Source organism: Pyxicephalus adspersus, chromosome 5 (assembly GCF_032062135.1).
Source record: "Pyxicephalus adspersus chromosome 5, UCB_Pads_2.0, whole genome shotgun sequence".
NCBI lineage: Eukaryota > Metazoa > Chordata > Amphibia > Anura > Pyxicephalidae > Pyxicephalus > Pyxicephalus adspersus.
In genome coordinates, this window is record NC_092862.1 from 49,718,308 (window position 1) to 49,735,425 (window position 17,118).

At 37.2% G+C, this 17,118-nt stretch overlaps 1 protein-coding gene across 1 annotated transcript in view; it reads left to right on the forward strand.

Annotated features, from left to right (window-relative positions):
- The first annotated feature begins 2,302 nt into the window (after window positions 1-2,302).
- The window catches only part of CEP192 (centrosomal protein 192), a 78,718-nt gene continuing 63,902 nt past the window's right edge, over window positions 2,303-17,118 (forward strand). The window contains exons 1-8 of the mRNA XM_072413353.1: window positions 2,303-2,539; window positions 4,230-4,280; window positions 5,110-5,256; window positions 6,493-6,704; window positions 7,519-7,617; window positions 9,184-9,324; window positions 10,060-10,217; window positions 10,612-10,759. Coding sequence (XP_072269454.1) covers window positions 2,429-2,539; window positions 4,230-4,280; window positions 5,110-5,256; window positions 6,493-6,704; window positions 7,519-7,617; window positions 9,184-9,324; window positions 10,060-10,217; window positions 10,612-10,759 — 1,067 coding nt within the window. The 5' untranslated portion in view covers window positions 2,303-2,428. The remainder of the gene's footprint in view (window positions 2,540-4,229; window positions 4,281-5,109; window positions 5,257-6,492; window positions 6,705-7,518; window positions 7,618-9,183; window positions 9,325-10,059; window positions 10,218-10,611; window positions 10,760-17,118) is intronic.

A 17,118-nucleotide genomic window follows, 5' to 3' on the forward strand; every position in this document is an offset into this window, starting at 1 on the left:
TTTTTTTTTTTTTTTTTTTTTTAAAAGGGTGTTGCACTTAACAGAAAAACAAACACCAGAATTTTTACTTTACATAAGGTTGTCTACCCTTTTATGTAAAGTGAAGTTTCTAAGTTTAGGTACGCTTTTACATTTAATTGTCCCTGCTACTCAGTAGCAGAGACAATGATCAAGTGGATAAAAAAAATTGTGTTAACTTTCCCAATGGGGAGATAAGCAGGAGTAAAACCTGTTACCACTCTCCAATGGAAAACAAATGTTTTAGCTGTAACTGCACTTGCATGGAGTTCGGATCTTCTTTTTAGATTTCTATAAATTGTTTATGTATTATAACTTCTTCTTGTTGCTTTCCATCCTTTATTTTTGCCTACAGTTATGATAGATTGAATGACAGGTTTTCCTAACCTGGTCTAATGTATGAAATATGTATTGCCAGTAACTTCACTTGCCAGTCATTTTCTAATTATGATCGTAGGGAATGACAGGTGAAAAATTTGGAGCCAATTTAGCTGGCCTTCAGGATAGGACATCTTCAACTCCATCTTCCCCAAGGACAGTGAGGAAGCTACCTTGTTCCTTTTGCTCTCTCTGCTTAGTAAAGCAATGAAGGGTGTGACAGTGAGGTGCTTGTTAGGACTGGTAATGTGTGCAGTGGAAGCAGTGCCCTGTTCATCCTCCCCCTCTACCTGCTTCAATGGCATCCCTAGTGCAGTGACTTAGAACAGGCTGCAGCACTGCTAGGCGTGAGGAATATAGCCATGCTGGTGGTAAGTAATGCAGTGTATTCTGGATGTCTCCAATATTTTAGCTCACCCCTTCATTTTAATTAAACACCCCATCCTGGCTGACTGCTTTCATCCTGGTTGACCGCCTTCTTTGCCAACTTCATCAACATCATCATCATCATTACCATCTTTCATCCTACTGCCCTCTCCATTATAATTGGTTGTGGAGGAATGAATGGAGCTAAATGTACATTGTAAAGACGATTTAATTTTTCCTGTAATTAGTGCTGATGCACACAAGTCACTCTCTACTGTGCATAGAACAAGTTGGATCTAAAGTTTCAGTGCTCAGATTAAAAAGAAAAAATAAATAAAAGTACAGGTAGTCCCCAAGTTACATACAAGATAGGGGCTGTAGGTTTGTTCTTAAGTTGAATTTGTATGTAAGTTGGAACAGATACATTATTTTAATAAATGCAGTTAGGACAAATTTGTCACTGTGAATAATTCAAGAACAAAGCAAAAGACATTCATTAACTTCTGGAGCAAGCTGTGCTTTGATATGCAAAAAGAAACAACTGCAAAGTTTGTCTTCGTCATTAAAGAGGTACAAGAGCTTGCAGAAAAGCAAAAGATTTCTGCAAATGATGGGAACCACCCCTTCCCCCCTATCAAGCCTCTGTCCTGCACACTGAACCACTGAACCAGCAGGGAAGAGAAGAGAAAGCCCTGTTCGTATCTAGGAGTTGTCCATATGTCAGATGTTCTTAACTCAGGGACTACCTGTAATACTTTTTGTGTTAAAAAGAAATGTGTTTTGAAAAATGCTAATTTAATTAGAAGTTGTTAGTGGTTTTCACTATCCCTGGCTGAACACTAGAGGGCAGCAGATCCAGCATCAGCCTCTTGCCTATAAGAAAACTACATGTCCCACAATTCCCTGCATTGCGTATAATGGATATGGGGATTACATTTGTAGTCTCAGCTCTCTACATACTAATGAAGTGGCTACAAGGGCAGTCGTGAAAGGAGCATGAATTGTAGTCACAGGCATGAAGTATTTGCAGTTTTCTGGTAAGGTTTAAAGGTATTTATGACAACTGAACACATTTTCAGAACAGGAGGGCATATAGGATATGTATTACAAAGCTGCAAAGCAAATATGAATTTTGTTTTTTTACTTTATCAACACATTAATCTATATTTTTTTGTAAAATAGGTGGTAATTAATTTAAAAAAGGGCAAAAAAACTTTATATCCTACTTTATTTCCCAATTCCTTTCCTATATTCCAACACATATGTCATAAATAAAATATGTTAGGACTGTGACTGCTGGAAATAAGTATTAAATGGGTGTAAATAATAAAATAAAAAAAAATGTAAAGAAAGTATTTTTTCTGCAGGAAATCAGTTACACAGGTATATCATTCACGTAGTTGTGTCTTTAAATTTAACACACAGAGCCCAATTTCAGTGTCAGCCTCAGAACTCCAGGCGCGTCCTGTGACCCTGTCACGTGATTTGTAAAAGCCTAGCTGGTTGGGCTACGTAAAAAGGCGCCTAGGTGGTGCGCATGCGTAGTAAGTAACTTTAGATCAACTTGCAAGCGTCGGGACTGACTGCTTGGTAGTGGGTATACGCATGACGTCAGCGAGCGCGGGCTGTAATATAGTGCTGGAGGTGTCAGTGCCCGGCTCCCGGTATGTTCGTAGCGCGGAGCATCGCTGCCGATCACAAGGATCTCATCCACGATGTCTCGTTTGATTTCCATGGCAGAAGAATGGCGACCTGCTCTAGTGATCAGAGCGTGAAAGTGAGTGGGGTGGCAGCGAGCACATGGGGCTGAGTGTGTCTGCAGGAGCTCGTGTCCCCCTTGTCTTGTTAGCTAGAAGATGTTGTCACCCTCCAGTCACCCTGCACATGTCTGTACCCAGATTAGTCTGTCATCTTTCTGTGCTTACCAGTCAAAGTTTGGCATTCTGTTCCCCTGATAAAGGATCAGATGTTTACAATGCTGATATTTATTACAAAGATCAACAGCTGTGGATGTGAAAACTAACTTTGCAAAGTCATCTTAAAAGATGAGGAAAACAAAAACCCATCCTGGCCCTTCTCTTCCTATCATAGGGTGTTTTCTTCATAGAACTCTTCCCTCTGCCAACAAAACTTTTCCTGTGATTGTAAAAGGTAGAAGCAGTGTGACCAGGAAACTTCTCTGCTTCAAAACTCTTCTTTAAATTGGTTGACTGATTTTTACAGATGTCTCTGAAACTCCCAAAAATCTAAATTGGAGAATTTTGACCAGCATTGCAGGTTGCTATTCAAATACATTTGTTGATTTATTACATGGAGTTATTTTAAGTGGAATAACTCTCCCATTATCACCAGCATTTCTCTAAAATGTATATGACCCAAGGCCTATTGCACAGAACATACAAGACAGGGGCTGTAGCTTTGTTCTTAAGTTGAATTTGTGTGTAAGTCAGAACAGGTACATTATTTTAATAAATGCAGTTAGGACAGATGTTTGTCTCAATATATTATTAGGCAGCATGGTGTCAGTTACTGTATAAAATCCTCACTGTGAGTTAATTATAAACAGAAAAAAAATCCTTATGGAGCCTAGACATTCATTAACTTCTGGCGCAAGCTATGCTTTGATATGCAAAAAGAAACAACTGCAGAGTTTGTCTTGGTCATTAAAGAGTTACAAGAGGCTGCAGAAGGAGCTCACCCCCTAAGATCAGTCACAACCTCAGATGTGTTTAGCTAAAGATTTCTTCTGCAAGTCATGCAAACCTCCCCCTTCCCCCATCAGCCCTCTGTCCTGCACACCCCTTAGTCTGTATGTCGGGGTGTCCTTAACTCAGGGACTACCTGTAGTGAGCTGTGCGTGTAAACTGTAAAGAACAATCAAGGTGTCCGGCAAGAACCCTTCCAGGAGATAATGGTGTCTCTACTGGGACAAATGAGGTCTAGCTTTTTCTGGTTCAGTAAGATTCTACAGAAGACTTTGTGCAGCGTTATTGCTTGAGAATATCATGTGTCCTAATACATGGTGCATCACAGCTTGTGCTAAACCATGGACCAGACTGCCCATGCTGACCCACTGGCTATAGCACCTACAATGTCAGTGTCCGCACTGGTCCATGGAAGATGGCTTGGACTTATGAATCACATTTTTGTTTAGAACATATTGACGAGTGACTACTGAAAGAAATCACAGTTGTGATTAAAAGGATCTTCTGCGCCAGTCTTTGTGCTGGATACTACAGGGAACCTGTGGGGTTCTTGTTAAGTCCATGGTTTTTTGGGTCACAGCTATTCAGTAGGCTCAAGGGGATCCGACACAATATTAGGCAGGTGGTATTATTATTTTGGCCAATACTTGTGTGTTTGTTTGTGTGTATTATCAAATCTCCTAAATTTATGAACGGACATTGGTGATTGATGTTGTACAGGTGTCAATTTACATTTCTAAATTTTTTCTTTCTTTAATTTAGGTATGGGACAAGACAGAAAATGGGGATTGGCATTGCACTGCAAGTTGGAAGGTGAAAATTCTTATCTTTTATTTACGAACTGCTAATTGCGAAATATTGTTCATCTTTCTGCATTCTCTAGTGTGGACAAATTTTTGGGACTTGAGACAAATGCATTAAGACTGTTTAAGATTTACAGTAAGCTGCACCATGATCCAATTCAGTTTAGGAGCTATAGGGTCTAAGGGAATTGTGGGAGCCTTCCAGGCTTTAGCCAATGCGATTCGACTTGCCACTAGTACCAGTTTAATCAGTTTTTGGGTGGGTTTCGGCAAGGTTATATCAATTTTACTAAATAGTGCGGCTTCCACCGTAACCGTAATCTCCTGCTTCACCACTCTTGAGATTAAATTAGATACTTCACCCCAGAACCTCCTGGCCAACGGACAAGTCCACCAAATATGTACCATGGAGCCCCTGTCCCCGCATCCTCGGAAACACATAGGAGAAACAGGGGAACATCCTTGCCAATTTAGCTGGAGTGAGGTACCATCTAAGGGCTACTTTATAATTGGCCTTTACCACCGCAGAGTTGAGAGATATTTTAGATAGAGCACAAATCATATCCTGCCAATCCTCCAAATCCCACGTGATACCCAATTCCTTTTCCCATTCCCTCATATATCTCAATTTTTTATGCTGATCAATTAATACTGAGTAAATAACAGAGATTTGCCCCTTTGTGTTAGCTATGGAAAAACAAGTGCTTTCAAAAGGCGAGGAACACATGGGTCTGGGGGTGTCCCTTACTATTCGGGAAGTAAAGGAGTACAGTGGTAGACAATATTCTGAAATGATCATATTTGCTTTGTGAGTAACTATTATGTTTATTTCTTCTCAGACACACAGCGGATCTGTATGGCGTGTCACTTGGGCTCATCCAGAGTTTGGGCAGGTTTTGGCTTCTTGTTCTTTTGACAGAACAGCCGCTGTATGGGAGGAAATAGTAGGCGAATCAAATGACAAACCTCGTGGACAAAGCCATTGGGTAAGACCTGCCAATGTCTTCCTATATTGCAAACAAAATAATATTTTAATGTTAGTGCAAGAAGTAGGAAACCCTTGTAGACACTGATGAAAATACTATATTATGATATCTAACTGAACCTAAAACTACCAACATACAAATCCATGTGAAACCATACACTTATACAATTTATTTTTAAATAGGCTAACTTTAAGCCTTCATTCAAAAAGTTTTTGCATGTTAACGTAGTATAATTTATAAGGTAAGTTTTGCCTTTTCAATAATTGAGCAAAATAATGGTGGATGTAATGGTGTGGATGCACATTTGTTTAGAATTTGCTAGTGTGTTCCGGTTCATTATCATGATGGAAGATCCATTTTTGATCCAGCATCAGCTTTTGGGACAGGTGGCCTTACATTCTTATCCATTACACTATGATACACTTTCATAGTTGATTCAATGACTGCAAGCTGCCCATTAGGCACCAGACACCAGATGTAACATTTCCACCACAATGCTTCACAGTTGGGATAGACTTTTCTGAAACGTTGACTTTGAGTTGCATCAAATGTGTCTGTTGTTACTGAGCCAAACAATTGTCCTTTTTCCGTCCATGGGACATTCACATTAGTTTTGCCTATATCCTCAATAGCAAGCTGTTTTTTTTCAGCAGGTTTAATTGGTCCAATCGCTCGTAGAACAATATGCAGTGCAGTAATTTTCACATTCAAATGACATGTTCGATTACTGCTATTCTTGTATGCATGCTGGTATCTTGAACACTTATCTTTGTTGTACTTCTTTCGCGGTTCTTCCTTTTTTATGGAAGCAATCTAATTGTGCCAAGGTAAAAACCGTCATCCATAACATTCTACATTTTGTCATGCCAGTCAGTCTTTGCCAAGTGGAAGGGGTAGGGGGGGCACAATCCGCATTGATACATTTTGCCTTTTGTTGTCTGCATTTTGTTAAAACTATAGTGGCAGGGGCACATTAGCAGTAAACGTTACATGGTGCCATTGAATGAAGCATACAGAAATAGGGAGGTGGTTTAGAAGAGGACAATATAAACGTTGTTTGGTATATTTAGGTTTTGACAACATGGCAAGAAGGTACAGTGAGATAAAAGTTAGTGTGTGTGTGGAGGGTATGTTCCTGTTTAATGTGTTAAAAAATAAAGTTCTACTCTATTGTTAGTGTGTTTATAATCTATAAAAAAAAAGTTTACTATTGCCTGTTCTGGCATTATCTTTTAGGTTAAGAGAACCACACTTGTGGACAGCAGAACATCTGTAACAGATGTAAAGTTTGCCCCTAAACACATGGGCTTAATGTTAGCTACCTGTTCTGCCGATGGAGTTGTGAGAATATATGAAGCTCCTGATGTCATGAACCTCAGCCAGTGGTCTCTGCAGCATGAAATTTCCTGCAAGCTCAGCTGTAGCTGCATCTCTTGGAATCCATCCAGGTCAGTTGGTATTTTCTTAATCATTGTGTATATAAGCAGTTCTCTCCTCCTAACTAATTCTTATCTGGAAATACTGATGCATCCATTCAAGTAATTTAGGCAATCCTACTGGTGAGTGGGAAGGTATGCCTGCTTTAAAGTCATGTGATCAGGGTCAGTGATCCTATAGACTTGGTCTCATAGATTGTAAGCTCTTCTGGGCAGTGTCATCTCTTCCTCCTGTGTCACCGCTTGTATTTGTCTGTCATGTATAACCCCTATTAATTGTACTGTGCTGCGTAATATATTGGTGCTATAAATATACGGTTGGTAATGTATTAGGTCACTTTGTTGATGCACGGATTTTGTATGTATCCCTTTGATACATAGAGTGAACAGGATAGCAGCTTATCTGCTATCGGGGGGGGGGGGACAAAAGAAAGTTGTGTCACTTTGACCTGCACTCAAAATGAATTGAGTGAATTTATATTGTGTGCATAATTTTCTAGGTAATATTTGCAGAGCTCTGATATCAGTTGCCTGTAAAAGTACTTTACATATATATTTACAAAAAATTTCTAAGAAATAATTAGGCAGTGGAATTATTCATCCTGAGTAATTATAACCCAGTGTACCTGTCTACCTTCAGTCCAGAGATGGATGCAATGGCAGCAAGCAGCATCAATGTTCTAATTTACCCTGTCAGCTAGTTGGTATAGGACTACTACTTCCCCTAGATTACATCACAGGTCATAGCACGTCACATCTTTCTTTTTTTGCTATGATATAAACTTGGCAGTTTTCCTAACAATTATTTTGTATTCTTGTTTTACAGTTGTCGTGCTCATTCTCCCATGATTGCGGTGGGTAGTGATGACAGCAGTCCCAATATAATGGGAAAGGTTCAAATCTACGAATACAATGAGAACACTAGGTAATAAACTTAGATAACAAAATGTACATTATATTATTTTTTTTGAAGTGGTAATATCAATATAAATCCCAATCAATTTGCTGTTCTGGAAAGTGTTAATCTTCCTACTGCTAGTGAAATCAAAGTATTCTGCAGTACAGAGCTATGCCTTCTGATTTTGAACAGCGAGATAAAGCTACATGTACAGTACACTCATTGACATTAGTCTTTTCATTCAAAATCAAGGCTAATGTTCCTAATTTTTTTTCTGTAAAATGATCAGTTTGCGAAAATAGAAATTATATTACTGGGAAAACGTTAATTTTTTCCCACATATTGTAAACATGGAACAAGAAAAATAATAATCATCTTCTTGTAAATAAGAAACTGTTATTACTCACCAGAATTGAGAGCTGATTAAGAGCATAGTACTTTACTTGACTTTTAACATACCACAAAATCAGTATTATCACATACATCCTGTAAATTCAGAAGATATGTACAATAAAGGGGTAGAATTAGGGATTTATTAGTAGGGGTACTAGATGTCAGATTTTTTTCTGGGGTGTTGGGGTTCTCAGGGCAGTGTTCAGGATGTTTGGTGACTGGGCAATGCCAATGTCAGGGTGCAGAGAGCCTGTGGCATTGTGTTCTTCCAAGGCAAAAATTCAAAAGCCATCAGAGCAGCATCTGTGACCAATTACTACACATTCTTGTGCAGACCACATTGTCTCGTGCTCATCTAACATACAAGGTCAAAGGGGTTTGGTTAGCATGGAGAGAAAGGGTATTAGGTTAATAATTTATTGTGGAGTATTTTGATATTTTCCTTTTATTGCCTTGTTTTTGCAGTCCATTCTAATATGGCTGTCTGATTTCAAGTTTTTTTTATATACAGTAACACACCACATTGAAATGACATAGTTTTAAGGGGGCCTTCATATCTTGATATGGACTTCTTGCCATCTGAAGTATGACTAGTATGGAGCTTCCAAAAATATCCATCCTTCTTTTCACTTGTTTACACACACTGATAAGACATCCCTATTGACATTTTGCCACAATCTTATATCTGTTGGTTGCATGTCTTCTATTTCCTGCTACCTGGATGTGTGCATTAGTTCCCCCTGCACTTAGGGCCAGGAGAATGATCTTTCTACCAACCCTATGGAGGTATATGGGGCTCTACTTTGCATGCATAAGGAACAGTACCCAGACCTATCATTTAGTGATAGTGCTGCTGATTTCCCCTAATCTCCAGTGATCCCTGCTTATACCAGCGATTGTTCACAGGAAGTCATATCTATATTAAATCACGCTTCTCTTCTGTACCCCATATGATACAAATGAGCTAAACCTATATTGATTGCTGCTCTCTCGCCACATTAGCAGACCTCCTTCCCTGGCACTACATGTTACTAGTGCATCTCCCAACCCCCCTCTTGCCACTGCGCCTAACTTCTAACTTGCATTGTATAGGCTTGGGAGGAGTGTGAAACTTTCTAATAGTAATACTACCTATTGCCTTAATGTGGGCCTTGCACTAATTAATTTCTCAGGCTCATAAGTCATTTTATTTCTTTGCAGAAAATATGTGAAAGCTGAAACCTTTATGACCGTCACAGATCCAGTCCATGATATTGCATTTGCTCCGAACTTGGGGAGATCATTCCATATCCTTGCAGTTGCAAGTAAAGATGTCAGAATTTTCACCATGAAGCCTTTAAGGTGATTTTTTTAGGATAGAGTTTATAATTTAGGCTGTGCAAATATTTTTAGAACCTCCGTATGTAACATTTTTTTTGTAATCTTTCCATCCTGTCACAAGTACCAGTATTGCATGTGTCAGCAGCAGACTAGGTTTACTTCAAACTGAGCCAAATGGCACTTCTCATTTTGAATAAGAATTGGAATTGTAAGATAGAGTATGATGATTAGTAGAATCTTTTGCGAAGTGAAATTGTTATATGGTGAAAAAGCGTGCTCGATGTGTCCAAACCTAGTTTTACATTTCAAAATGTTGTTTAGGTTTTCCTAAACTAACTGAAAATTAAATCCTATATTGCAACTATGGTAATATTTTGGTTTATACTACAGTGCTCAACACAGAATTTTTTTTTAAGCTGGGTGGCAAGCAATTGTAGGCAGGTGGCAGCCCCGGTATTGTAACCCAACTCTTTAGTAAACAGCCGGGTGGTGCGCCCAGCTAAAAGGGGCTGGGGAGAACACTGTGCTATACATAGAATGCACCCAAGGATTATCCTGCCCATTCAAGTGATCTCCTATTTCAAGGGTCCACAATTTTCCCATCACTATATTCAGCAATGTTTCCTATTTTATAGCTTTTCTTTTTAAAGTCTTATTGAAAAAGAATATATTTCAAAGCAGCAGTTGTGTTCTTATAACAGAGGTATAAATCGTTCATCAATATGTTATTATTTTTTTTTTTTTTCCATTTTACAGAAAAGAGTTGACTTCTGCTGGGGGTGTAACAAAATTTGAAATTCATACAGTGGCACAATTTGATAACCACAATTCACAGGTATGGAGAGTAAGCTGGAACATAACTGGCACAGTTTTGGCATCTTCGGGCGATGATGGAACTGTTCGGTTATGGAAAGGTAAGTATAAAAAAAAGCAGTCCATTGAAGCTACTTTATCTTGGTCTTTATTGGTAACCGCTGCAATTGAAAAATGATTAACCTGTACTTCCCAACTGGTCTCAACTCCTTCTCAAATGTTAACAAATGTCTTGTATGACCACTGCATAACTACTATTCCCTGGCTGAAATACATTTTCCAACAGGGAATGTGTACAGATGGCTAAGCTTTTGTGTGTGTGTGTGTGTGTGTGTGTGTGTGTTTGTTTTTTTTTTTTTTCTTTTTCTGTAACATCATATTTGTTTGGTTAGTCTGTGTGTACAGTTCCTGGTATTTTGCCCACCTTTTATAACCGTAATCTATGCCTTGACAGACCATAACAAATGTCTGACTTTTCTTCTGAACTTGCTTTAGCCAACTATATGGACAATTGGAAATGCACCAGTGTACTGAAAGGTGATGGGAACCCTGTAAATTCCAACCAGCAAGGATTCCTTGTTTCTTCTGTTGGGTCTACCAATCAGAGTTTACCAAATTCTATTAATGGTTCATCTTCAAGCAGGTAAGTGATGACATTAAAGTGCAAGTAACTTCTTAATCATGGCATAGAAATCTTAACATTATCCGAGTAAATAGAGGCATTTTACTCAACCAACACGTGACATACCATCGACAATTAAAAAAAAAAAAAGCCCAAAACCAAATAAAATCCGCATGGCTCACTATTCGACTAATTTTTTGAGATACAGCATGTTGGTGGAACAAAAGTGAAGGAAAACTTTTTTATTGGACATTGGAGGACACCTGTTTTGGCTACATCCTTCAATGGTTCAATGTCGGATTCCATCTCACATCTGTTGTGTCTCCAAATTGAGAAAGTTTTTTTTTTAACTTTCTAAAACATGAACAAAAAGCTTTGACTTGAGTTTTTTTTTTTTTTTTTTCAATAAAACATAAATTCCCCCTACACATTAAAAAATGTAAAGCAATCATAACTTGATATTTTTTGCTATAGTGTAAATGGTATTTGCAGGTAAATACATCAGTGCCTTGGTAACATACTGTGAGCTCGAGATAATGTATGAAAGTCTTTCGTAAACTCCTAGATTTATATTTTTTGCTAAAGAATAAAAAGTCTTATGGTTCCAGGCTTCTCCCACTCAAATCCAAAAACCAAAAAAAAAATTTTATTGAGACAGCATGACAAAAAGTGAGGAAACAACTCATCAAAAGGAACAGTTCCAGCTATCAAATAGTTTGACTAATTTTAAATCTTTCAATAATCCAGGATCAAATAGGAGCATTTCAGACCTATAGGTTTTCTTACAGAAAATCTTTGTACACCTTTCTCTCCCCATGATCCTTTTTGGAGATTTTACTCGTATACTTAAAAAAAAAAATTTAATTGCCTCATCAATTTATTAACTATAGAAAATGGTCTTAGAATTGTTTCACTACCTCTGGCATATGGCTAATCATCAAATATGAAAATTGTCACGTGGTGGTGGTGGAGGAGGGGCAGGTCATTTAAAAAAAAAAAAAAAAGTTAGCTTTACTACCAAAACGTACCCTAGCTGGATTTCTGGAGTGGGGAGGCAGCAAGAAAGCATGGATGTATACGTTGGTGGGGAGGGGGTCGCATGTAGTGATCTCTGTCACTGAATGGACAAGTGACAGTATAAGAGCAGACTTTAACAAATATGTACAGGATAGATAACTGGATATTGGATTTTGAAATTGACGCATTTGGGTGGGTAGGGAAGTGTGTTTTAGCCATTACTGTTTATCCATAGGTGTCACCTGACTTGTATTTTGCGGGTTAGTGGTTAGTAATTTTAATTAAAGAAAAGGAGGATAGCTAAGGGAGCTTTTAGCTAGTGGTACTGTGGATGCCAAGCCTATTGTATCATGTACATTGATAAGGAAATTGTCAGGACAGAAGAAACATCGGAAAAAAGCTTTTTGGCAAATAAAAAAAAAAAAAAAAAAAAATTCTTTAGGCAATTCATAGCATTGACTAATGAAACTCAACTATTGTTATATAGATTAAATATAGGAAAAAAATAAATCAAATATAGGGCTATAAAACGTCGGTTATAGGTGCTAACTAATAACTTAATATGACTGATTTAAATAATTTAGGCAATGAATGTTTGATCAATAGATACTTTGTAATGTACTATAACTGAAAACACACAATCTCTTCAAATCCCCTGAGTAAGCCATATTGGCGAAACACATTCGCGCAAATATTGAATTTCAGGAATATGTAATTCGTTAAATACTATATATTTGATTTATTTTTTTCCTATATTCTATATAACTATAGTTGAGTTTTGATAGTCAATGCTATGAATTGCCTAAAGAAGTAAATATTATGTTTTGTTTTTTTTGCCAATAAAGCCGTTCTCTGATATTTCTTCTCTCCTGACTTGCTTTCCTTATCATAGTAATTTTAATTCCTTTTTGGTTGAGTTATTGTGACTTAGCATATCAGCACACACTGATAATGTTTTCACAGCTCACATGTTTGTCACCTTGCTGAAGCCAGGTCTGATTTACTATGACAATATGTTAAAAGGAAAATTTTTGTATTGGGTGTTATGGGTTAACACAAAATTTATTGCAGTTTAATGTGTATCAATACATCCCTTCAATGTGATTATTTCTGTTGTATTGATAATTGCTTCATTAAATGTATTTGAGTGCTTCTAATTGTATAACTAAAACTCAAGCTACTTTCTACAGCCTATGTAGGTTTTTATTAAAAAAAAAAAAAATAATACAATGCATTTATTGTGTACAGTCATGCAAAAAATTATGTACCCCACATATTGACATTTTTTGAACAAGGAAACATTGGATCTTCATTCAAACAGTACTTACAGCTAAAGGTGATATACTTAAATAGGTGACTTGAAATAGGAATTGGATATTAGGTGGAACAGTTTAAATCTATGAAATTGGAATGAGGTGTTTATTGGTAATGAGAATAATAATCCCGGGGAGTATTCAAGCTATTTAAACCCCAGATATAGGTCTGATGTTATCATGTGTGTTCTCATCATTCCAAGATCAGAAGAGCTCTCAAAGGCCCTCAGAATAAAAGTTGTGGGATTTAAAATGATTGACTAATTATTTGAATTCGGACATTCCTCTGTAAGCAAACTAATCTACATGTGGCGTATATGATTACTAATTTGTTCAGGACTGGTCTGTCTCACAGGTTCAGCCCAGGAGCTAAAGCACTAAAAGAAGTCTCCAAGAACCATTTTAGGATTTTTTATGTAGCGCTTCCAACAGTTAGTGTCATGCAAGTACAATTGGAAAGTGATTGCACCAATTTTACCTTCAACTGAAAGTATGCCAGGAAAAGGCTTTTACTGTCCTAGAAGAACACTAGAGCAATGATACAGTTTGCTTTTAATATATTGGCAAAGACCAGACATTCTGAAACAATGTATAATGACCACAAAATATTTTTTAGTCATTGTATTAGTAAATATCAACTGGGAAGCATGGTGGTGAAATGGTATTATCTGGGGTTGCTTTGCTGTTTTATGGCCTTGACCGTGTGCAATATTGAGTAAACTATGGTTCTGAATCATCAAATTGTGGTGGATGAGAAAGTGAAGCTATCTGTTCCAAACTTGAAATTGAATCTGAAGTGGATGTTTCAACGTGATAATGATCCAAAACACTTCCAAATACCTTGGTATCAAAAGAACAGGATGGTAATAGACTGGCAAATTGCTCTAAATGGGGAAGGGGGGTGGGTAAAATGGGCAGTTCGTGAAGGGAAATACGCAAACATGTTGTAAATAAAGTAATCCACATCACTAATAGATACTACTAGTGGGGCAGATTTGTAAGATACATCAAAAAATAATTGCTGTTAAAGGGGGGAATACCAGCTTCATACATAAAAATGTGTAACAAACGATAAAGCAAATTTTCTTGTGTTTTTTTGTTGCTTGTTCAAATATTAGAAAAAGTCAAAAGTTTGATTGGGTGTACTTACTTTTGCACATGACTGTATTGAAAATTGAACCAAGGATTACAATAAAGCTGAAAGTTAATTTTTCCAAATTTTATCGTGTAATTTTGTGCAGTTCCAAAACTACCTAACCTCTTATCTGGATTGTGATTTGCCAAAAATAATTGGGCATGTTATGTGCCAGTAGTGTGGAAATCGGCTGCAATATCTGATATTTTCTGGCCTCAAAGCAAATTTGTCTGATATGGGATGGGGGTCAACTAGGAGCTAACTTACTGAGGTTGATTTCATTAATAAAGTTCCCGATTTGAGCTCTAAGGACTGATAAGCTGCAACATTGGTTTTTATCTGGCAAAACTAAAATACCACAAGTGGGACTTTTTTGGTAGCAATGACATACATTTGACAACATTATCATCACATTATTATCAACATATCATCAAGTTGTCTAAAAGTAATAATTTTGTACATTTTTATTGTTACATAATAAAAGCATAGCAGACGCTCGTGTATATGTTTTGGTTTTTACAACAATAAACATGGAATCTCTAGATGAACAATATTTCTACGCTTTTTCTCGGAAACTGTGTCTGCTTCATCAGGAGGTCTTAGAGAGTTTCCTGTTCTCTTTCTCAAATCGACAATTGTAGGGATGTGGCAGATCATATAGCAGGAGTACCAATGGGGAGCAGTTGCAACTATTGTTTTTTTTATCTAACTATGCTGGAGTTGTGACAGTCAGCACTTAGTTTGCAGGAGAAGAAATATATGTTGGTGTGGGTTGTCACATTCCCGTAGTACAGATTCTCCTAGCGTTTGGAGGCCAGAATATATCAATTTAAAAATGCCGAAACCTTATGGAATAATTTCATTGAGAATTTAGTATGCCCATTAATAGTGTTCAGCTTTATTGTCCATTTTGTCTTCTTTTGTTTTTCTTTTTATTACATCTAATCCGTACAATTATGATGTTTGCTATTTATAACACTTTTACCCGAGTGATGCATTTTTATTTCTTCATTTTGTATTGTGTTCCTAACAGACCGCACAGCTGATACCAAGCTAACCGGAGTAACTGTTTTGCTGCTTGTTGCATGTACGCTGGATTGGATGCAAAGTACTTTTTATTACCCCTCCCAGTACAGTTTGAATCATTCCAGGATATGCAAGATGTCTTGTAACTACAGTTATAAAAAAAAAATCATTTTGTGTATATGTTTATTAATTTTTGTTTGTTTTGATAAAATAAAAAACAATGTACCAACTTACTAACCTCTTTTTTTACAAGACCAAATTTACAGTTTGTTACAGTTTAAATGTTTTTTGGTTTGGTTTACTCTCCAGTAATATTGCAGCTGGATTTTTTGTGTTTTTAAGAGAAATGTTTGTTAGCAATTTTTTTTATCAAGAATGGGTAAATACAACAAACTAGTACTTGTGAATAAGGTACAGTTTGCACTCCCACTATATATGCTAACAGTTAATCTAGCCCTTAAAATGTTTCTGTTTTAATGGTCCTCTTAGAGCAGTGTTTCTCAACCAGGGTTTTATGGAACTCTAGGGTTCCTCCAGAGGTTGCTAGGGATTCCTTGAAGAATGAGAAAGTTGTGCTTCTCAGACCAGTTTCATTGATACCAATGATCTTCTTGGCTAGCTCCAAGAGTAGCATTCTTTCCTCTGGCCAGCAATTGACAAGGCATTCTTCCCACTGACCACCACACTAATATACAGTTGTGGACATCGTAATTATGGTAGGGGCTCCATGAAGATCTGAAAGTTTTTTCAAGGGGTTCTTTCATGTTAAGATTGAGAAACCATGTTCTAGATAATGCTTCCTCCTGAATGGGAGATGAAACCTGAAGAGAATACTAATGACCCCAGCTTATTGGATGTGTGTAGTGACATAATCACTGACACAGTATGAAAGCTGTAAATGCTCATCCATATATTGCTGTTTAAAAATTCTCTGTACTTAAAATCATTGTGTCTCACAGTCTGTGTGTTCTAATAGTACTGTATGTTCAAGACATAACTAACAAGCATCTCATATTACTTGGGAGCTGTTATTTTAAGACCTAGGCCCCTACATTAAGCATGCAAAATGGATACATCCCCACAGCCATATATTCAAGGAGTATCAGGTTGGGCTCACAGGGCTTTGTGCTTTGGTGCCCCAGATTTGTTGGTGTCTTTTGTATTAATAGGTTATACTGTAAGGATCCGTGGCATCTATTGACTAATACAAAATCCAACAAATTAAATATTTCACAGTAGTCCTAACCAGTTCCACTATAAATTTATTCCAGTTCTTAACATTGCAGTTCAGTCTCTCAAGTTCACCTCAACTCTTTACCAATGTTATGAAGGAGCAGCAAGCTTTAGGCTACATACAGTTGGGTCCATAAATATTTGGACAGACAATTTTTTTCTAATGTTGGTTCTGTACATTACCACAATTAATTTTAAATGAAACAGCTCAGATGCAGTTGAACTGCAAACTTTCAGCTTTATTCCAGTGGGTTGAACAAAAAGAATGCATAAAAATGTGATGAACTAAAGCCTTTTTTTTAACACAGTCACTTAATTTCAGGGGCTAAAAGGAAATGGACAATCTAAAAAGCTGAAAATAAAATGTTCATTTCTTAAAATAGGTAGTAAACCCTTTGCTGGCAATGACAGCCTGTAGTCTTGAACTCATGGACATCACCAGATGCTGGGTTTCCCCCTTTTTAATGCTCTGCCAGGTCTTTACTGCTTTCAGTTGCTGTTTGTTTGTGGGCCTTTCTGTCCAAAGTTTAGTCTTCAACAAGTGAAATGTATGCTCAATTGGGTTCATATCAGGTGACTGACTTGGCCATTCAAGAATATTCCACTTCTTTGCTTTAATAAACTCCTTGGTTACTTTGGCTGTATGTTTTGGGTCA